This window comes from Staurois parvus, unplaced genomic scaffold (genome assembly GCF_062004578.1).
Source record: "Staurois parvus isolate SC_StPar_1 unplaced genomic scaffold, SC_StPar_1.0 ptg000186l, whole genome shotgun sequence".
NCBI classification, from domain to species: Eukaryota; Metazoa; Chordata; class Amphibia; order Anura; family Ranidae; genus Staurois; species Staurois parvus.
The window spans coordinates 8,846,290-8,869,223 of NW_028317982.1; the positions used below are offsets into that span (position 1 = coordinate 8,846,290).

Genomic DNA, 22,934 nt, shown 5'->3' on the forward strand with positions numbered 1-22,934 from the left:
GAATCACTGGGTGAGATTTATGAAACAAAACAATTCCATATAACTAAATGTATAAATCCAAGCTGAGAAAAAAAAAAAGGAGAAAAAAAGAAACTAGTTAAAAGAAATAGTGAAGGTCAAGAAGAGAGAGTTGGGAGATGGGTGTGCCCATATTTTAGAGCAGTTTCGCACTGTTGTGCTGGGGTTTGAGTACCGGCAGTTTTCATTTAGTTTATAAACAGTTTCCCATATAATTCTACGAGATCACACTTGTTGGTGCATTTTCTGAATAAATCTGCACAAAAACCGTGGGTATACTGCATTGCACCCATGCTGCAACCAAACTGCTGCACAGTAGTGTGAATCCACCCCTAGTGTTTAAGGTGCCTTTAAAAATGTTCAATAAAATTGGATAAATATGTGTTAAATGGAAGTTGTACAGCACAGCATGTGTAATGTTCATACACAATAATGCCTAGTACACACGATGAGACTATCGGACGCAAAAAAACACTTTCAGAGCAATCGTCAGATAATCTGATCATTAGTACACAGCTTTCGAGAGCCGATCACAATAGTTCATGCAAAATGATCTGAAGGGACAAGCACAACATTTTTTATCATACGATAACAGATCAAAGATTGTCGTTTAATCAGTACAGTATTCGCAAGTAAAAAAAAAAAAAAAAAAAAAAAAAAAAAAACGAGTGACCAAGACTGCGCATTCTTGAAAAGGAAAGAATACATTACAATACAATACATTCGTTGTATTCTGTCTGAGAACTTCTGTAACTTTAGTAACCTATTCATTCTTTATATGAAACTAGCATGCAAGGGACGATTATTCATTGATGTTCTCATCGTTTGTGAGGCATTAGAGGGTTTGTTAGGGAATATATTACACGCGTCTCATGTACATATTGCACCTTTACAATACAAGAGAAATACTGTCACTGCTTATGGTGTCAGCCAGTAATTGCGCTGAGCGGAACATCACAAGGTAAACAATATAATGAGAAGAACATAGTCTGGGGCGAGAGGCTGGAAGCTGATAAGAGGATACGGTGTACTCACTCCGCGATAAAGTCTAATGGTGTCCAGCCACTGAAGTCTGCATCAGGCATTGAGGCTCTGTTGGCTGGCGTATCCAAGGTAACACTGGCAATGGAAAAAGATAACGGTTATTAAATCGCACACTGTACACCTAAGAGCAGCATTGTATGTTAACCCTTCTACGAATCAGCCAATGTGATTGCACATTTATAGAAATATTTTTTTATTTGAATTCTGTGAGCATGCATTCTGCTTTAAGCGAGCCGACCATGCATATATTTTTCCAAAACCAATATTATTCCCTACACTAAAAACAGTTTGCAACTACTTAGGGTTTTGCAGACTCCTTTAACGAACCTTGGCTTCAGCTACCCTCAACCACCACCTCCAGGGTCCTGCCATTTAAGAGATTGCTTGTTGCTGATCATCCCATGGTTGGCTTTAAAGTGGTTCTAAAGGTTGAAGGGTTTTTTTGAACCTTCATGCATTCTAGGCATGAAGCCAAAAAAACCTTCGGTGTGCAGCTCCCCTAGTACATACCCTAGCCTGACCCCAATCCAGTGATGTGCACAAACGCTGCTGCTCTCTCAGGTCTCTGCATCCTCATTGGCTGAGTTATTGGCTCCCACTTTTGTCAATCACAGCCAGTGAGGAGAGATCAGGGGTGGGGCCGAGCCACATTCTGATGTGTCTTATGAACACGCAGAGCAGGGTTGGGAGCGAGCATGCATGAGTGCCCCCAGAGCCAGCAGTTTTCTATGGAGGCCTTGGAGAAAAGAAGAAGCCAGGCAAACTAGCGGGGACACGAGAAAAGGAGGATTGGGGCTGTTCTGTACAAAACCACTGCACAGAGCAGGTAAGTATAACATGTTTGTTTTTTTTTGTTTTTTAATTTTAACCTTTAATATCACTTTAAGCAGAGGATGGAAGGATGCCAATGTTCCAATTAAGAGCTGAATTCCAGTCCCAGGAAGGTGCCATGCCTAATTCTGGAGACTTTTCTACTGGCTGAGAACTCCAGGGATGTTGTGATGGCCAACGTTAACTCAGGATGTTTTTGTACAACCCTCTTTAAAGGCCAAAACAGTATTATTTTTTACCTCTTAAGACAAAAAAAAAAAGCTGTAATTCGGATTTAAAAACGGGTGTAAGGGTCACATTTTTTTTTTTTAAATAATAAACATGTTATATTTATTTGTGCTGTGCTATGGAATGTCACAGAGAGGCCCCATACCTCCTCTTCTGGGGTTCCCCTGCCAGCATTCTAGGCTCCTCCTCTTCTGCGCTGCCATCATAGCAAGCCACTTACTATGGGGGCAGATGTGCAGGCCCGCTCTAAAACACACACCGTGCTGCTCAGCTCCGTTCCCCACTCCCCCCCTCACAGGATTTGATTGACAGCAGCATGAGCCAATGGCTCCCGATGATGTCTCTCTGTCCAGTGAATGCAAGGAGAGAGGAGAGAGCTGCTACAGATGGGCACAGTGCTGGATTGAGTGAGGACTCGGGTAAGTATTTAGGGGGGGTGAGGGTGCGATATGGCCAGTGGAACATTTTTTTACCACAATGCAGGGAATGCATTAAGGTAAAAAATGTCTAGCCTAAGGAATCACTTTAACTGCAGTTTATATTGAGACATTCTTATGGATTTTAATATGTCAACAAATAAATTATCATTAGCAGTGGGAGCTCTGAGCCAGCAGTCCACCATGGCAGAAGCAAATATGCCAGTAGTGATAATATGTAAACTATAGCTTTGATACAATTCTGATTAAATGTGCTCAATAATCAAAGGCCTGTAGGAAAAGGGAAGTAATGTCAATAGACCCTGGCACCTCTCTCCTGCTGGGTTAAAGCGTAGAGCTGCCACTTCTTTCATACATTTGGAGGTTTGTCCTATTCCAGCCTGCCTACATACGTTGGATACTTAGGATCCTCATCATCTTTGCAGACAGTACGCATTTTTTTTTTTTTTTGTGCAACACTCTTCTCTATCTTACACAGCTATGCAAATTCACTATCCTCTTCCTCATCCTCACCCGGTCTTCCAAACTTCCCATAATCACATTGCATCTAACCTTTACACTGTAAATTAATCTCCCACAATGATTCTGCAGGTCTGATCCTCATGCTCTCCGCCAAACCTCTGGCAATCAATGTGCACATATCTAAACCTTACACTGTCCTCCTACCCTCCCGCCATCGCTTCGCACATCTGCTCCTCATGCTGTCCACTGAACCTCTGGCTATCAATTTGCAAGTATCTAAACACTGCTCTGAATCTCTTCCAACCACTTTGCACACATCTAATCTCAAAGTTGTCATCTGAACCTCCTGCATCAATTTGCACATATCTAATCCTCAGGCTGTCCTCCAAATTATTGGTATCAATTTTAAAGCACATTAATATATGGGATTGTGTTTGGGGTCAGCAGCTTTCAAATTAGAAAAAAAAATTTGTATAGCAGCTCATGAGGTTTTCACATCCATGTCCTCCCAATCTCTCATAATTCCTTTGGCTGTTCTCTGAACTTCCCACAATCACCTTGCACAGATCCAATCCTTAGGCTGCCCTCCAAACCTGTCCAATCACTTTGCACACATTTAAGCTTCAGGCTATCCTCTGTACCTCCTACAATCCCCTTGCCGTAATGATCTTCAGTCTGTATTTTGAACCTCCTGAAATCACTTTGCACATAGCACGCGCACGCACGCACGCACGCACACGCGCGCACACACACACACGCGCACACACACACACGCGCACACACACACACACGCGCACACACACACACACGCGCACACACACGCACACACGCACACACGCGCGCACACACACGCGGGTTGATTTACTAAAGGCGCATAGGCTGTTCACTTTGCAAATTGATTTGCACCAGAGCTTAGTGAATTTCACTTTGAAAAGAAAACCCAATCAAGTGCAAGAAAAAAAAAAAAAAAGAAAGTATTTTTCCTTGCTCATGATCGATGAGGGAAGTCAGCAAAAGTTTTCATTATTCACTATGCTCTGGGGCAATGTTCCTGCAACAGCCAATTTGCCTTTAGTAAAACCTAGACCTGCCACAATTCTTCAACTTCTCACACTACTGCCCCCATTCTGTTCTCCAAACCTCTGTTTTTCACAATTATGATCCTCCCTCTGTGTTCCTAACAGCCATGCTGGATGTAAAGCTGATAAAAAGAAACTTTTAAATGCTATGACCAATGTGGAGGGAACAGGGACCTTGGTGCAGTTGAACTTTTTTTCTTATTTGTTCCTGGTTTCCTTAACCAGTTGCCCTCCACCCTATAGCAGAAATATTGCTACAGAGCGGCAGGGTTGCGCAAAGTCACGTATATATATGCGATTTGCATTTCTGGGTAGGGGGTGCATGCGCACCGCCCTACCCGCACCACCATTGGTGGCTACGGATGTCAGTCACCGGGTCCCGGACGGAGATTCTCTGCCGGGACACCCAGCAATCACCGAGAAACAGTAACAGGGGAGAGACCTGTGTGTACAATTTATACTGCTGTGTTTTTTTTTTAAATAATGTGGATGGCTGGGTGTCTGTGCAAAGAGATGGCACCAGGATGCACTATGGGAAGAAGATAAGCTGGCAGAGGCAGATATCACATATAGCTTCAAAGGTCTAGTGGAGTCCATGCCCTGACCGGTCAGGGCTGTTTGGGTGGCAAAAGGGACATCTAATCAGTAGTAGGTAGGTGGTAAAAATGGTATGGCTGCTCACTGTACATGTCGAGGGTTGACAACGAAAAAACTGAAATATGATACTTAACAATAGTCTCACTAGCCCCCTAATGCATTAGGCCTCCTAACTTTAAACCCCACTTTACCTACTTTATACTGCTACCTTGGCCCCCCAAACTTGTTTACAATAGCCCGCCTATTACAGCAACCTTTGCACCAAGCCATATTTGTATAGGACTGTAACAAGGTCCACCCCTGTATTGTCGATAAAATCCACATTCTAAATCTAGGCCTATTACTATTTCCTGAGAACAGACATACACATCTAAATGAGATGATATTGAAAGGAAATTATTTATTGAATGAAATAAATAACATGCAGAGACAGGTTAATAGCTTGTATTATTAGGATACAAACACTGGCAGAAATATAACAACTTGTTTCATAGTAACATCAGGTTTCCCTGCTCCATAAAAATCAGAAATGGTTATTCTTTTCACATGATCAATAAAACAGGCCGCCTGGCAAGTGTCTGTGTATTGTATTGAACAGTAGCAGCATTCTCCCGCTGCCCCACAGTCAGTCTAAAACAAATTCAGATTCACAGCATGGATCGAAATCTTAAATAAATAAAAAGACTTACGGGAGTAAGGCTACAGCAGAAGAATTCGCCGGCAGTCCACTCTTCTCACCACCAAGGCTCTGACACAGCTGATGGACGGCTGCCTTTGCCATGCCATAAGCAATCATACCTAGGTCCAAGAAAGAGAAAAGCATGCAATATGGGTAAAGTGCAAATCCTGACAAGACATTTAAGTTCTGGATACGGGTGTCATTTTTATATGCTGTCTGTAGAGATATTTCTCCTCACCTGCTGTCCTGGTGGTGTTGATGCCGAGCTAGTAATTAACTGGCCTGGATGGTAAAAATTGGGCTTATTATATCTTTCCTATGAATGAAACTGGTAAAAAGGTTGATATCTAAAAAAAAGGATAAGACTCATGTCCCAGTGACACCGTTTCTATTTATTTACTGGAGGTATTTATATAGCACTGACATTTTACACCAAAGCTTTACCTAAGCTGGCCATAGATTCTTTTATCAGAGGGCTGAATGGGAAAAAAAAAAAAAAAAAAAAAAACACCAAACCCACACACCACATCACGTTTTTACCCAGATCGGGAAATCCCCCACAGCAGTGGGACATTGTATTCTGACAGCTGCTTCTGCAGCTCCCAGAATACACTGATCAAGAAAAGTTTTCCAACTTTTTCGTTTGAAAGTCTGTAGCAAAACCTAGAACTTGTATTAGGGCCAATTCACACAGGTGCGTTGATCTGGGTTTTAGCACAGCTGTAAAAATGCAGCTCAACAAAAGGACACCTGAAAAACAATCATTTCCAATGTGTTTAATTCACATCAGAATGCTGTGCATTGCACAGACATCAAAATATATGTCAATGGACGTCAGCAAATGTTAAAATACAAATAAAATGAATGGAAATGTACATGAATTTCCAATACATTTTAGTGCAAGTCGTAAATTGGGCCTTAAACAAAATGCCAATGTTATAGACACCCTGAACACTGCTAGGGAAATAACACAGTTAACTGTAGTCAGATGTAGAGGCGCAGAGGTGCCAACAGCATCTGTTTCAGAGGGTGAAGCATGCCTTGCTGGTTCGGTCCCAAGAGGGTCCAGGATAGAGAGTCCATAATCTTTTCCTCCTCACCAGGACCCTTTCCCTACCATTAGTTACGTTCCCTAAAGGGCAGGGTCTCTATCACTACACTAGCCACATGCCAGAAGTGCGCTAAAACCTGGGGGCAGGGACTTAAATAGACCTTGCTGATCCAAGATGGCCACATGGGTGCTGCATAGCCAAGAGTAACACTGCCCCATTGACCCAGGAAACCAGAGAGAAACATTGTTTCTCTTGGACTTCCTCTCCAGGCTGTGGTGCCACTTGGTATGAGCACCACCTGCAGTGCAGAAAGCAAACTGCACCTGGCTGATTGGAAGTCGTTCAGTCCCTGCTGAACTGGCAAAATTTTGATCCATCTATACTGTACATTCACATCAGTCACTGTCCTCAAGGAGTTTACAATTTAAGGTCCTTAATCCAATTTAGATAGGAGCCAATTAACCTGCTGGTATGTATTTGTTGTGTGGAAAGAAACCCATACAAGCACAGGGAGAACAGGCAAACTCCATGCAGATAGTGTCCTGACTGGGATTCAAAGCAGGCATGCAGGTGCTGCAAGACATAAGTGCTAACCACTAAGCCACTGTGATGCCCCTTAGGGCAGGAAGTAAGAAGTAATCCTCAACAGCAACACAGATGGTTCTAGCTTACCACATTTTACCAAGAGCGTTTTAAATTCTGTTGTGTCCCTTCCTCCAATGTTCCTACTGGGTCGGGAATTGAGGGGTGACCTTCTCAACAGGGTCCGAGCAAGAAAAACTCATCCAATATATATACACACATAATATATTTTTAATCATTTTTTTTACTGTTTAGGAGAATCATAATTTGACAAGAACCAGTCTTGGAAGAGGTGTCTCATTACTAAAAAGGTATCACACAAGAAACATCTCATAATAGGTCAAAGCAAAGAGCTCTCACAAGACCTTTGCAACCTTATTGTTGCAAAACATACTGATGGCATTGGTTACAGAAGAATTTCTAAACCTCTGAAAGTACCAGTGAGCACTGTTGGGGCCATAATCCAGAAGTTGAAAGCATATCATTTCACCATAAACCAGCCACAACCATCTTGCTCACAAGATTTCTGACTGAGGAGTGAAAAGAATAATGAGAAGAGTTGTCCAAGAGCCAAGGACCACTTGTGGAGAACTTCAGAAACACCTGGAATTAGCAGGTACAATTGTTTCGAAGAAAAACACTAAGTAATGCACTCAACCGCCATGGCCTGCATGCACGCTCACCACGCAAGACTCCATTGCTGACAAAAGAGCATGTTGAAGCTTGTTTAAAGTTTGCTGCACAACATTTAGACAAGACTGTGAAATATTGGGAGAATATAGTGTGATCAGTTGAGACCAAAATTGAACTCTTTGGGTGCCATAATACACACCATGTTTGGAGGTTACATGGCACTGCACATCACCCCAAAAACACCATACCAATAGTGAGGTTTGGAGGTGAGAACATCATGATGTGGGCCTGTTTTTCAGCATCCGTTACTGGCATACTTCATATCACTGAAAGGAAGGATGAATAGAAAAATGTACCAAGACATTCTTGATAAAAATCTGCTGCCATCTACCATGAATGTGAAGATGAAATGAGGGTGGACATTTCAGCAAGACAATGATCCCCAATACAAAGCCAAGGAAACTCTCAATTGGTTTCAAAAGAAAGAAAATAAAACTGCTAAAATGGCCCAACCAATCACCTGACTTAAATCCAATAGAAAATCTTGGAAAGAACTAGAGATTAGAGTTCATAGAAGAGGCCCAAGGAACCTTCAAACTTTAAAGACTGTGTGTGGAAGAATGGGCCAAAATCACTCCAATGCATGCAACTAGTTTCTCCATACAGGAGGCGTCTTGAAGCTGTCTTTACCAAAAGGATTTTGTACGAAGTATTAAATACATTTCAGTTTGTGTGTTCAATACTTTTTCTCTGTGTCATTCAATTTTATTACACATATTATTTAAATTTCTGAACATATTTGTTTTGGTTCCTATGTATGGATTGCACAGGTTGTTACTGACATGAGGTGAAAATGTCATGTCAATAGCAACTTTAGAAATAGATTTACTGAGAAAAATGGTGACATGTTCAATACTTATTGAACCCCTTTAGTGGGCCTGTTCCAGGCATACCCATTCTGAAGGCTGTAACCCCAAAAATACACTGCTGGGAATGCAAAATTCACAGTTCAGGAATCCAAAGAAAACGATTTTACCTTTCAGCAGTACAGCATATCAAGAATAATGAAATTTGATTGTCAAATGGGTGCTATGGGTTTATTGCACTAGACATATGGTTCTTTGGTGCACTATAAGTTCAGACAATGCTTTCTATTTTTCTGTGTATCAGTATACAGTACATCAAGTAAAGATATCAGAGGAATAGAGAGACCACCGGTGTCTCTACTGTGCTTAGCTTACAGAGCCCTAATGTCTCCTTTTGCTCTTACTGGAGTCAGGACACAGATGGTGAGCCCAGACATGTTTAGGATCATTAACGTAGAAGTCTCAGCACTTGGAGTGGTGAGGGAGCCTTCCTCATAAGCCCTGGTTTACAGCGGTGCAACATGCAATTTACAAAATCGCACCTGAAGTCGCATCTAATGTATTTCTATGGCACGGTCTTAATCATTGCAATTTGAAGTAGCACGATTTCAAAATTAGTTCATGCACTACTTTTTACCAATTTCATTGTGACTTGCATTGACTTCTGTTAAATGAAGTCACAAGCCACAGTGAAAGCAGAGGTACACACTGCACTGATCTGCAGATTTGATATTGCGCTACTTCAAGTGAAGTATCGCAATTTCAAAGTCCCTCAATGAAGCCAAGTTACCCGGTGGCGTAACGCGTAGGGGAGGGGCTCTGACGTCACGACGCTTAAAGCAACATACATCAAAGTATTCAGCAATTTTGGAAAACTTTACTGTGGATTCAAATTTCAACATTTTAATGCATGTTTACCTTATAACACATGTGAGTGCACCACTTTAATAAATTATGTTTTAAAGAGGATAAAGGCACTATATTCTTTTATTACACATTCCATTGCCATTACACTTATGGAGCAAAATCCCTAAGGAAGCAAGGAGACCCCCTAGTGGGAAGAGGGATATTCCCGTCCATCTATCCGGCTCCAGGAAAATCCATAAAGGAAGCGAGGAGACCCCCTGCTGGACAGAGGGAACACTCTGCCTATCCACCCCAGGGAAAGAGGGATAATCCCATCCATTTACCATTAAGTCCAACTAAAGGGACACAAGCCTTTTATGACTTCACTTAACGGTTTGGTCATACACACCAGGTGAGAGCACAACCGATGAAGGTGCACAATATAATTTTTAGAATTGTGGACTGCACGGATATTATTTCGTATCATAGAAGAAGTGCCAAGGTCACGGACTTAATAAGGACATGTTTGCAGCAGTAATATAATTGCAGTGATATTGATATGTTGATATGTATTCTTTCGATGCAGGATTATTTCTTTAACATTTATTCACAAAATTTTGCAATTGGTAGCGGAGCTGGACACAATTTCTGATTTTATAAATATATTATTCAGCCATCTATGTTCCATTCAAATATTTATTTCAGGTACTTATAGAACGCCGACAATTTACGCAGCGCTTTACATATATATTTGTACATTCACATCAGTCCCTAACCCTCAAGGGGTGTATAATCTAAGGTCCCTAACTCACATTCATACATACACATACTAGGGACAATTTAGACAGGAGCCAATTCACCTACCAGCATGTCTTTGGAGTGTGGGAGGAAACCGGAGTACCTGGAGGAAACCCACGCAGGCACAGGTAGAACATGAAAACTTCAGGTAGGTGGTGCCGTGGTTGGGATTTGAACCAATGACCCTAGTACTGCCAGGCAGAAGTGCTAACCATTTAGCCACTGTGCTGCCCAAATATGGAACAGTATTGCTCACTTTGACGATTTATAAGATTTTGAAGTCCAACACTTATTAAGCTTGATATCTCATTGGATGAATGTTTTACTGCAGAAGCAATGAATTGCAGTGTAAAAAAAATCTTAGCGCCACTCATAAGCCATGTAGTCTAAGTCACCTCAGCAGCATAGCAGGGGAGCAGCGTCTGCATTAAGATCTAGATTCTATAGAAGGAAAGAGAGAAAAAGGGCACCGCTTGAGCCTCCTGTATACTCCCGTATGTGAAGGGTGGCCTCAGCCGTCACGCTGGCCATGCCCTCTGATGCGTTTCACCCCACCCACCGGGGCGTAACATCAGAGGGCGTGGCCAGCGTGACAGCTGAGGCCATCCTTGACATACGGAAGGCTCGAGCGGTACTCTTTTCTCTCTCTCTTACTCCAGAAGCAGCCGATAGATTAATGTCATCCAAGAGATATGATTCACGTGATGTGTTTAATAGGAAGATCTCCATATATAATAGAATATACAGTCCAGAGAAGAGTGCAATGCCTTGTGGTTCATGTGCATCAGTTGCAACTTCCTCTTACATTATAGGTTTAGATTTCAAAAGAGTGCCTCCGAGTGGTGGATCATCAAAAAAAAGAGAAGGGGACAAGGTCCACAATCAATCCTGGAAATAAGTGTACTCTACAGGAGCAAAACTGTAGCATGTATAGTGTCTTCACCTCCCTCTTCTACCCACCAAGGGAAAACAGTCCAGAATAGGAATAAATTGCATTGAGTCTTCGCCTCCCTATCACACCCACCTGCGGGACGCAGACCAGAAGAGGATTAGTCACCGGTCACACCGCTGCAATTTAAAATCCCGCAATTTGTGTGTAAATTCAATGTGATGTCTGAAGACTTTGCTACTTGCGAAGATTTTCATCAATTGCTTGCAATTTGCAGTGTGATTTCCATAATATTCTATGTATGTGAAATCAAAACAAAACTGCAGAAAAACTATTGCAAGAACTACTTTAGACATTGTGCTGCAGCAAATCGCAAATAAGACACTGACATTCACATTCATTAGATGCAATTTAAATTCCCAAATCGCACCAGTATGACCAGACACTTAATGTAGATATATCTCTCAATCTCCCTTACAAGGGTGGGTGTCTCTAGAGTAGCCCCAATCCCTTTTAGCTGAAAGCTTTGTCTGCTCTAAAAAAAAAAAAAAAAAATCAATACCAAACTTATGGCTGCAGCAGCGCCTTGCTTTAACCTGCTAAACGCTACCCTCATCTATGCCCCCCACCCACCTCCAAGCACCGCCCTTTGGTTCCACCACCTACCCATCACATAGTACCACCCTATTTAGAGAATACAGAACCAAGTATCTTTTTGTGGTGCTATGTAATTTTCATGGAATTTGTCAATAACAAGAAAAGTAGTAGAAACAGATCCCCTTCAGCCAGGAACTATAGACCCCTCAGAAACAATAGACCCGCCATAATCATAGACCCCTCCAGCAACAATAAATCTCCTCTAAACCAATAGATCCCCCAGCAACAGTAGACCCCCAGCAGCAACAACAGATCTCCCAGCAACCATCATCAATAAACCTCTCCCTCAACAGTAGATCCTCCCAGCAACAATAGACCCCCAGCAACAACAGACCCCACTCAAAAATTGGATTCCCTCCAGCGACAATAGATGTCCTGGCAGCCAGCATCAATAGACTCTCCAGCACCCCTTGCCATTACATAAATCAGTGCTGTAGGTGCTGAAACTGTGTTCCCCCGTACTCCTGAAAGAAAAAAAAAAAAAAGCCCTGGCTGTATTCAGATGCAGACAATGTCCAGATAATTTGACAGTGGGTAGGGCCGGCTGTCAAAATATAAAAGCTGTGGCAGGAGATGAATCCATCCATGCTGAGTAGCATAGATTGAGAAATCTGTTAAGCCAAACAGAAAAAAAAAAAAATCTATATGGTGTATGAACAGCACAAGACCGATTTACTAAAGATTTTGAGAATGTACAGAAAAAAAAAAAAAAAAAAAAGTACACAGGGATTTTCTTTTCATATGATTGGATTAATGAAGTGAATCTTCACTCACTGTATTGTGTGAACACTCTTAAAACCTTTAGAAAATCAGCCTCAATGGATACGTTTGTTTGTCTGTCTCTCTTCTGTCTGCAGACTCTGTTAATTAAGCCAGAACATCCCAAGTAGGAGGTTTCCCAATCCTTGTTTTGTAATACTCAACTGTTTTATATAATGAAAGGCACATGTCTGCTGAAGAAAAGGCATTCCTACAAAACAGGCGCCTTTGTGTAGTTATTATGATGCAACAACATACTATAGAATTTCTGGTAATTTGTAACATCAGAGCTCAGCAGACGTAATATAATAAGCCCCATTAGATAAACATACTGCACTACATGACCGAAGGTCATTTTTCTTTTCCATGGGTTTCCAAATGAGTCTAAATATATCTCTCCAGGATCAAAAGACAAAATATTACAGTACATCTCTCAAAACAGCAAAGGGATAAACGTCATAGGAAGGCAAAGGTCTTCTGTATTATTAGACCCTTTTACAGTGTGAGGAAATGTATAGCAGCAATGATCAAAATGTGTAGGTCTATGGCCAGAGCATGTGAAAAGGTGAAAGCTATATTGTTTGAAAGGAAGAAAAAAAAAAATAATAATTATATATATATATATATATATATATATGCGTTCTTTTCCAGCATTCAGCACTCCCAGATCTATATCAGGACTCACTCCCAGCACCTGTGGTTGCAGTCCTGCGTTCATCTGAGCTGTCAGTGATCCCTCATTTTGGGAGGGGGAGATGATTGATGCCAAGAAGAATCATTCATATGAAGCAGACTGTAGTGTCATATACAGTCACTGGTTCACTGAGCACTTTTGCATTCTCAGCCAGTGGGCAAAACGCATGTTTTCTAGCTTGAGCCTTAGCTAGGGTGACACCAGCGTCTTCAGGGTCCTAAAGAAAGTCTCCACAAACGGCCTTAGGTTTTTTTTCAAAGCAGCGACTCTTCAAAATGTTGAAGTCAGAAACAATCAGTAAATATTCTCCTTCAAAAACTGATAGACAATTACACAATCCGCTGTTGTACCTTTAATGACATTCATTAATGCTGGTGCTCTGCTTTAATTGGTAAGCAGGACAGGGTGCCCCATTCACTAGGCAATGTCCATCAAATATAGGCAGAGAGAGATCAATAAAGAAGAAGAATCTTAAAAAGGAACTCTAAAAGGGCCACATAATTCTAGTCCAGTTTCAGAAGAGATACAACCTTTTCTGTGACCGATCAATGGGCAAATCTCATAGCTACTACAAAAAGAACAAACAGGAGGGCGCAAGCACCTAGTGCATTACCAGAGATTTATTAACCCCTTTGTGCTGGTATCTCCTGGCCTTTAAGGTGTTTTAGATACCAGGAGGCGTGGCTGAGTTTGTATTCATTTGACCACCATGATTGGCTGTCACACTGGTTACATGATTGAAAATCTCTACTTGCGATGAGGAGCTTTCCGGTAGCTGCTGGTAAATGTGCCGGGAGCGGGAATGGTGCACGCTCTTAGCACAGTTCTGTTTTTTTTGGGGTACGCATATATGAGGCCTCTCAGTGTTAAGGCCCACCTGCCGAGAGGCCACATATCTGCGGGCGGGTGGCCAGCGGTAAGGAGTTAAAACACAAGTGTCACAACAAATGCATTAAAAACACAAGACAAAAAGGTGTAGGAACCCCAGGTCCCAACATGCAACCCCACTGTGCACTGATGAGTTTTGGGGGAGCACACTCTTCCTCAGAGCCAAGCAGGCCAGCACATACCATGCCTAGATATATGTACACATGTATATGTAGTATATCTATTTAGGCATGGTATGTACTGGCTAATGCCCCAAAACACATCAGCTCACCAGCATAGGGGGGCTGCATGTTGGGACACGCGGTTCCTACACCTTATGTTATCTTGTGGTTTCAATGCATTTTTATCTTCTCTTACCCATTTATTGTAACACTTGTCTTTAATAAAGCTATGGTAATTCACTTGCTTGCACCCTTCTCTTTGTTGCTGCTGGATCCCCCTATCTGAGGAGGGCTGCATCAGCTATGCATCCCCGGTGGTATCTATTAATTGTCATCCTTGGACCCATTCGACTGTGACGGATCTCTGAGCAATGGGAGCGATTGTGTGTTTGAAATCTCATACGTAAACGTGTGTGCCCATCGCTTCCCAGGCTTAGAACAGCAACCCATTGGATGACACAAGTGCTGTTGAGTAAACACTCTTAGGTTCTAAAACTTAGCTAGTAGGCATTGTTCATTGGCTCCCCAGAATCAGATTCTGGGACCACAGCTAGGAATATAAGGGTACAGGCTGACCTCCTATAAAATGTACAATATTCAGGTGAGTTGTTCCCAAAACAGAGCATTATCCAAATGTTTTTAAAAACAGGCCTTCTGGAAAAATATAAAAGTGTAGGAAAGAAAATTACCTTTGATGTCCACATTAATTTTCTTCCCTGTGCTAAAAAATAAAAACAATTTTGCAACCGCATTTACTGTGGAAAGCTATACCTGGAGTTGCAGATAACCCAGCATTTGCACCGGACAAGGTGAGAAGGCCTCCTTCTTTAAGGTGCTTAGTGGCAAGATGGCTGGAAATGGTCGAAGTCCAAACACTCTGTTTCCACATCATGTCGCAGTTCTTATAAAATGCTGTGAATTAAGAAAGAAAAATTTAAAACAAACAAAAAAATCACACCGATCTAAAAAGAGAGAAAACAGCATTCTGATAATGCAATGTTAGTTTTGAAGGCTATAGAATGCTGAAGACTTTACCTTTTACAAAAACTTTTGTTTTTTTTAACTGTAGAGTCAATGAAATTCTATCTATAGAATAGGTTTTTAATTTGGGGTGATATTCCTCTTGAATACATTTCTGGAGGTACATGGACATTGTGCTGGCTATTTCTTGCAACAGATTTATCTAGCAACCAGGCTAGCCAAACATGGCTTGAATTTCAGCTAATTTCTGCTGAATTGAAAAATTGAAGGGAAATTGAGTGGAAAATGGTTGGCCAAATAGCAACTGCATCCAATCAGATGCAATCTGTGTTCGGATATTCAGCCATATGCATGCACTGTGGCAGTTGGAACAGAATAGGTGGGAGAGGATATTCCTCATCTGTGCTGTTCAGCATGGATGGGATAAAAACTAAGAAATTAAAAAAGAAAAAAATCCAAGTGATTTCTCTAGTTTAGCCCTAGGAGTTGAACGAAATAAATTTACAAGTGTAAAGCTAGCCCAAAGCTGGCCATATACTAGTAAAGTTCCATTCAGAAACTAAATTTTTCAGAATGTTCAGGCCATTTATTAGTCATTAGTGGTATCAAATTAATGACTGCTTTTGACAGTAGTGACTAGAAAGTTTTAATCAAATTTTTTTTCTCAAAGCAATAAATATCCAAACAGTTTGTGCAGTGTTCATTATAAAAAAAAAACAAAAAAAAAAACATACACAACCACAAACAAACCCACACAAAAGCAAACAAAAGAAACAAAAACACCCCACAATTGTAAAACGCAAAACTAAAACTTTTTAAATACTTTCAAATGTCATTCATCAAGATTCTGTTAGCATGTTCAAATGTAATAATGAGATTGTTCCAGTGAATGTTTGTTCAGAAAAGCAGTGTGGCCAACTTTAGGTTCTATCTATAAATCATAAAGGTTAGCATGCGATAGGAAAAGCATGCAAGAAATTTCTTATTATCTTTTCCACTACTATAATTATATAGAATATACTGTACATTAGTTATTTTCAATTGCATTTATGGAAGAAAAAACAAAAAATAAACATGCACACACACACGAAATGAACCAGACATTTATACACAATTTTAAAAATAAGCCTTTTATCTCGATCTTACAGATCAATAAAGGCAGAAAAGATAAATAGTGGTAATGGTTATCTTGTCATGATCAGAAATCATTAACTAGTGGAAATATCAATCTACCGGGAAACTCAAGTAAATAGAAAAAGAACAAATACTAATGCACTGTGAGACAAAACAAGATTCAGAAGAATTTGTTGATAATCTAAAGCAGCCTTTTTCCACTTTTTATTTATTTTTTTTTTTTTTTAACAGAGGAACCCTTGAAATACCTTTCTAGTCTCAGAAAACCCCTGATATTAATTCCTATATCTATAGCTCACTGTACATTAGTGTGATGGTCATTTAGGGTTAGTAGGAAGAATCCCTCAAATAAATCATTGCTGTTAGTGGTTACTAAAAGAGGTCCAAGTTGCTCATTGCTCAAGGAACCCCTGAAGTAACCCTGGTTTAGAAAGGCTGCTTTAGGCCTACTAAACATGCCCTGCACATGGATGAGAAAAAAAACCAAAAAACAGAAATCTGAGTTGCTGGTCAGTATTTTACATGTGTAAATATTTAATTTGAAGAGGTTAAAATTCCATTCTGAAAGTTAAAATTTAAATTTACACAAAAACGCACAAAATCAATGCAAGACATTTTGTTCAGGAAAACTGATGTTCAGACATTAGTACTGTGTGCAAGTACACTTAAAGTGTGTAACAGCTCAAACAATAAAATGTCTCTTTTTCACAAAAGTCACACATTGTATCACAAGCAGATAAAAACCAGGAATAAAATAATTTGGGCTGAAAATAAAGCATTTCAAATTAGTAAATGTGATATTCAAAATGCTTTTAACAATCACAAATCAGAGTAAGGCAGAGTTATTCTTTTCTTTACTAAAATAAGACTTTAATATTTTTTATGATTTTCTTTGTAATATTCAGCTTTCAGGATGAATAACCAGAGAAACCCAGTTTCTCAACAACCAATTACCAAAACAGTAAGTCTTTGTAGAACCTCTGCAACTTCAAAAAACGTAATTAGAAGCAACTTGATCCGTTTACATATGGAGTATATTAGAGATAATATTGTAGATCGCTACCAGACACACAGATGGCTGAAAAGGCTGACTCACTCTGATTTTGCCTTTTCTAAGCCATCCTCTATGGAGATGGGTAGCTGACCACTGATGTGACGCAGAAAGCACGTTCAGGCTTGTAGATCCACATTTAGCCTGCATTCACACCTGAGCAGAGCGTAAGCATAGTGTATTCCTGGTGATTTTGAAGCTTTTTATTTCCCAAGGGTTTTTGCATATGTATTAAGCTTCAAGAATCTATTTCCTGGGCTGGGCAAGGGGAGGAGGAGAGGAATTCTTCAGGCATAAAAATGCGCAAAAAAGCATGCACAAAAACTGCATGTATCACGCATTTACAGGCATTCCCTTTAAAGTGTACAAGATCCAAAAGTGTGAATACGCTAAAAAGAAATTGTGGGTTTTTTTAAATCTCATCTTTACCAATCACTCGCTGTGTTCATTCATAACTGAAGCATAGTAAGCTGTGGGTTTTTTTTTTTTTTTAAAAAGGTAGGGGGGCCGACAAGTAGGTTGTATAGGGCCCTATAATTTATAACAACAACCCTGGCCATATAGATTTCTCTAGTTCAACCAACAGGATGAACAAAAAATATCGAGTAGCCTCCTATTTTAGGAATCTAAGGCAAGGATAGAGGAAAGTTTCCTGCTGACTATTGTATTCCAACACACAGCACTTGCAGCTATCAAAATACCTGAACAATGACTGCAACTGATTGGAAGCTGTCCATGTTCAGCCAGCAATTTTCCACAAGGCTCCTTTGACAGAAGTCAATTAAAATATAATTTTTAGCCATCTGGGTGGTTCCAACATGGCCACAGCTTGAATTTTGTTTGATTCAGCAAGAAGTGTCTGAAATTCAAGCAGTCTATGGCAGCCAAAAGGAATTAAAGTTGCCAAATCACTAAACACACAGTTAGGATATGTATAGGAGATTTACACATTTAGACAGAATAGTCATATTCATGACCTCAGCTTTCTCTACTGTGGTTGATACAGTTTGGTCACCTCCTAAACTGTGATTGGACAAGGATGGAGCAGAGACAGACTGATAAGGTCATCTTTTTTCTCTCTCATCAGCACATGTGCATGCAGCAGAGCAGAATTGGCTCAAAGTATGGACACAGTCTCATAGTCTGAGTTGTTCCATACAAAAGCATAAAAGATGCTGACAATTATGTATGTTAGTTAAATGTTAGTGAATGTATCTCTGGAATAAATGGGGTTTTTAGATCTATTTGAAGTTTAACTTTAAAATATCTTAATACCTGTAAATTCAGACATAAATGTGTAAACCATAGTAATGATGCAGCCTACCTCAACATTCTTCACTTACTGCCGTCCAGGGGCGGACTGACAACTCATGAGCCCCCGGGCAATAGGGGATCATGGGGCTCCTGTGCTCTCGCCCACACTCAAACCACACCCAAAAAAGCCTATGAAAAGGTACCAGGGGCATCTCATAGGGCTCCCTACTGACCCCGGGCCCTCTGGCAGTGCCAAAGTGCCTGAATGATCAGTCCGCCCCTGCTGGCGTTTTGGATGCTTTGTCTAGTTTTACGGGCTTTTATGGATTATCTACATGGACCAAACTGCTTTTGATACCGGCATCTCTTTGAAACTCGCAGAGATGCGAGTCCGCAGCTCACCCCACCCCAATAGGCATTTTTGTACAATACAAGATATTCATCCATGTGACTTTATTACAGACTTGAACTTTTATTTCAAATTTAAAATGTGGGACATTTTTTGATCCACATAATACACTCATCCAGTAGAATATATTGACTTTGCAGAACAGGGACTCACATTTGGCTTTTGCAGAGCCTCCAGCCCAGCCTCCAGCTACACACAGGATGGCATCCACCTTTTCTCCCTCAAGGAGCTGGTCTACTGCAGACGTGACCTGATGAGCAGTAAAGGAAAAAAAATAAAATTAATTGCTGACTAGTTTTAGATCCTGTGAACAATTACTATGAGCTTATCAATGGAATTCCCATTGCTGTACTCATTAGATTTTGGTAACGAATTATAGATTAAGCCCCAGTTCACATTGGTGCAGCTTTGAAATTATGCTACTTCAGCACAATTGCAAAGCCGCATATTAGTGCGATGTGCTGCACTGTTGGTTTCATTGTGGTTTGTGCCTTCATATAACAGAAGTCTATGCAAGTCGCAATGAAATCAGCAAAAAGCAGTGCAGGAACCTTCTTCATAATCGCAAGAGTTGCAGCGATATGAATGATCCATTGCCAGCAATAGGGGCGACTTGGAATTGTCAAATTGCATGACAAGCCGCACCAGTGTGAGCCAGGGCTTAGAGTCCAGGAGATCCAAATGGAGTGACCTTTGTCCCAGAATGTCTAACTGCTATATCCCAAAACCTCAGTGCTGCAAGCCAACAATACAGTCATGCTAGGTTCAGAGATAAGCTCATAAAAAAAAAAAAAATAGATAATTTTTTTTTAAGAAATTCTAAATCGCTTTTAATGGAATTCAAGACTCTAGGGGGGAAATTTACTAAAACTGGAGCACTCAGAATCTGGAGTAGCTGTGCATGGTAGCCAATCAGCTTCTAACTTCAGATTGTTCAATTAAGCTTTGACTATACAACCTGGAAGCGGATTGGTTTCTATGCACAACTACACCAGATTTCGCACTCTCCTGGCTCAATGTAAAATGTTCGTCTGCTGAGGGTGCTTGGATGTGTCACATCATCCCCAGCCAACAAATCAAGAGGCCAAAGACTCCAGATCCAGAAGATGGAAAGCTGACAGGAAATGCTGACATCATATTGAGAGGAATGTCTGCCATAATGTGCAAATATGGCACAAAAAAAAAGAAAAAATTATATATATATATATATATATATATATATATATATATATATATATATATATATTTATTTATTATACAGCGCCAACAGTTTGCTCAGCGCCTTACATTATAAAAGGGAGACAATACAGTAACAATACAAGAGGGCCCTGCTCCTTGGGGGAGATATATATATATATATACACACACACATATACATATACACACACACACACACACACACATATGAGAATGAGATCTCCAAGTTGAAGAAATTCTGCAACTTGAAGATCTCGTTCTCATTTGTTTCTGGATGTAATTATGGGAGCCCACCGTTAATGAGATCCCCAACAGATAAGATTTGCACTAGAACAGGAGTTACCTGCTCCAAGTTTTGATCTCTCTCTCTCATATAATTAATTATATTTAAATTTTTAACGCGGAGAGCTCTAGGGGCCTTTTCCAATTTAGTTTCCCTGTAGTTCCTTGTTAAAATATTACCTAGATACCGCACCTTGTTTTGGGTTGATGTACATTCCATCTTTCATGTTTGTACAAGGATCCCTGCCCTTGTTTAGCACCACAACTAAACCTAGATCACCAGGGTCATCACCTTTATTGAGGGAACTTCAAGTCTCCCTAATATCATTAACTGGTAGAATGGCCTTCTTAGCATTCAAGGGATCCTACAGATCTTAGCTCATGTCAAGTCATTCTTATACTGTATTTTTATTCTAGACACCTCACCTGAAAAAGAAATTCTCTACATTTTTATCAGAATTAAAAACAGCGTAAATTTTTTTTACAAACTGAATTCAGAAATAAGAGATACTTTAAAAAATATGGGCTCCCTGGCTCCACACCCCCCAAACTGTTCCTGACTTGAAAATCAGGGATGAAGGTTCTTTATAAAACAATCCCTTTGTAATACCCCTTAGGGGAGATTGACTAAAATGTGTACACTGAATCTGGTGCAGCTGTGCAAAGAATCCAATCAGCTTCTAACTTCAGCTTGTTCAGTATGGCTTTAACAATAAAACCAGGAAGCTGATTGGTTACTATGCAGAGCTGCACCAGATTCTGCGTTCACCAATTTTAGTCAAATATCCCCTAGGGCAGGGGTGGGCAAACTGCGGCTCTCCAGCTGTTGTGGAACTACATTTCCCATGAGGCACTGCAACATTACAAAACTGACAGCTATGACTTGCAGAGGCATGATGGAACTTGTAGTCCTGCAACAGCTGGAGAGCCACAGTTTGCCCACCCCTGCCCTAGGGAATATTACAAAGGGATTAGCAGTCCTTTGGTGTGATCACATACAATGGGGGGACTACGAGCCCTATATTGTATGTGGAGGACGTGAGCTTGCAACTATAGCAGAGAGCGACTTAGAGAAAAGGACCGATCAAGCAGATTGATGAAGCCTGCTGGAGTGAGAAGGTAAGTAATACAGCCTCTTCTGCCACACTAGACTTAACAAGCATTTAACTCTTTTTTTGTGCTCAGAGTTGGATTTAGATTAGGCTTCAATACACAGACAGACCGCGATTGGCCAGGCTTCAATACACAGACAGACCGCGATTGGCCAGGCTTCAATACACAGACAGACCGCGATTGGCCAGGCTTCAATATACAGACAGACCATGATTTGCCAGGCTTCAATATATGCACAGACAGTCATTGATCATGTTTCAGTATATGAACAGACAGTGACTGATCGGGCTCTTATACATTCAGTGACTGATCAGTCTCTAATATACAGACATATATTGATTGATCAGTCTCTAATATACAGACATATATTGATTGATCAGTCTCTAATATACAGACATATATTGATTGATCAGTCTCTAATATACAGACATATATTGATTGATCAGTCTCTAATATACAGACATATATTGATTAGGCTATACACAAACAGAAAGTAACTGATCAGGCTTCAATATACAGATATATATTGATCAGGCTTCACTATACAGTGACTCACCTCTTCAGACTGCTGGGTGAAAGAGTCTGACAATTTCACGACAACATTGGCATTGGCAGCAGCATTTTCAGTCACATCGATGGAGGCCACCCACTGAGAGAGAACACAAAAGGAAATCATTACTGCAATTCATTCTATACCGAGCATGCCATAAACCCGAACATCACAAAGTCCCACTACAGCCGATCTAGACTCAGTGCCATCACTGTGAACACTGTGCCGCCAGCAGTCACAGAGTACAACTTCCTGAGTGGACAGTTACCCAGTGCCTGGATTTGAAGTAGTCCACACACTTGGAGCCCAGGGCCCCTCTGCCCCCATACACCAGCACCCTCCGGACCTCAGCAGCCATCCTGTGTACAGTGTGCAGGGTAAAGTGCTCTCCTAATCTACTCTGCCTGTCTACTAGCAGAGCAAAGGGGCTCGGTCCCGCCCCCTGTGATTACATCACCGCCCATTACCCTTCCCTCCTATCGTCCATCTGCCCCGGGCTGACGTTTCAGCTCACCATTGGCTGTCACTGGCTGTGCGCGAGGCTCGCTAGGTGGTCACGTGGTGCCCGGCTTTATTTAGAGTGAAAGATAGAATGTATCTTGTCACAGGTGTGCGGGATCGTTGAGGGCGGGGCCGGTACAAGGACAGGGGGCGGGGCACGGTGTGTCAGTGGGGGCTGCGCTGTCATACGGTGTACACAGAAGATGAGGAGTCAGGGAACAGAGAATACAAATAGTTACATCACAAGCCGGCCAAATCCAAG

General features: G+C 41.0%; 1 protein-coding gene and 1 long non-coding RNA gene across 2 annotated transcripts in view; one reads left to right on the forward strand and one right to left on the reverse strand.

The window, feature by feature from the left end:
* LOC149462112 (uncharacterized) overlaps positions 1–8,384 on the forward strand; it is a 61,130-nt gene extending 52,746 nt beyond the window's left edge. The window contains exon 2 of the long non-coding RNA XR_016312717.1: positions 7,265–8,384. This is a non-coding gene — a long non-coding RNA (uncharacterized LOC149462112). The remainder of the gene's footprint in view (positions 1–7,264) is intronic.
* QDPR (quinoid dihydropteridine reductase) overlaps positions 1–22,620 on the reverse strand; it is a 28,536-nt gene extending 5,916 nt beyond the window's left edge. The window contains exons 1-6 of the mRNA XM_089677453.1: positions 22,440–22,620; positions 22,178–22,270; positions 19,183–19,279; positions 14,972–15,112; positions 5,386–5,494; positions 1,054–1,137 (exon numbers count right to left, since the gene is read on the reverse strand). Coding sequence (XP_089533579.1) covers positions 1,054–1,137; positions 5,386–5,494; positions 14,972–15,112; positions 19,183–19,279; positions 22,178–22,270; positions 22,440–22,529 — 614 coding nt within the window. The 5' untranslated portion in view covers positions 22,530–22,620. The remainder of the gene's footprint in view (positions 1–1,053; positions 1,138–5,385; positions 5,495–14,971; positions 15,113–19,182; positions 19,280–22,177; positions 22,271–22,439) is intronic.
* Between the last annotated feature and the right edge of the window lie 314 nt (positions 22,621–22,934).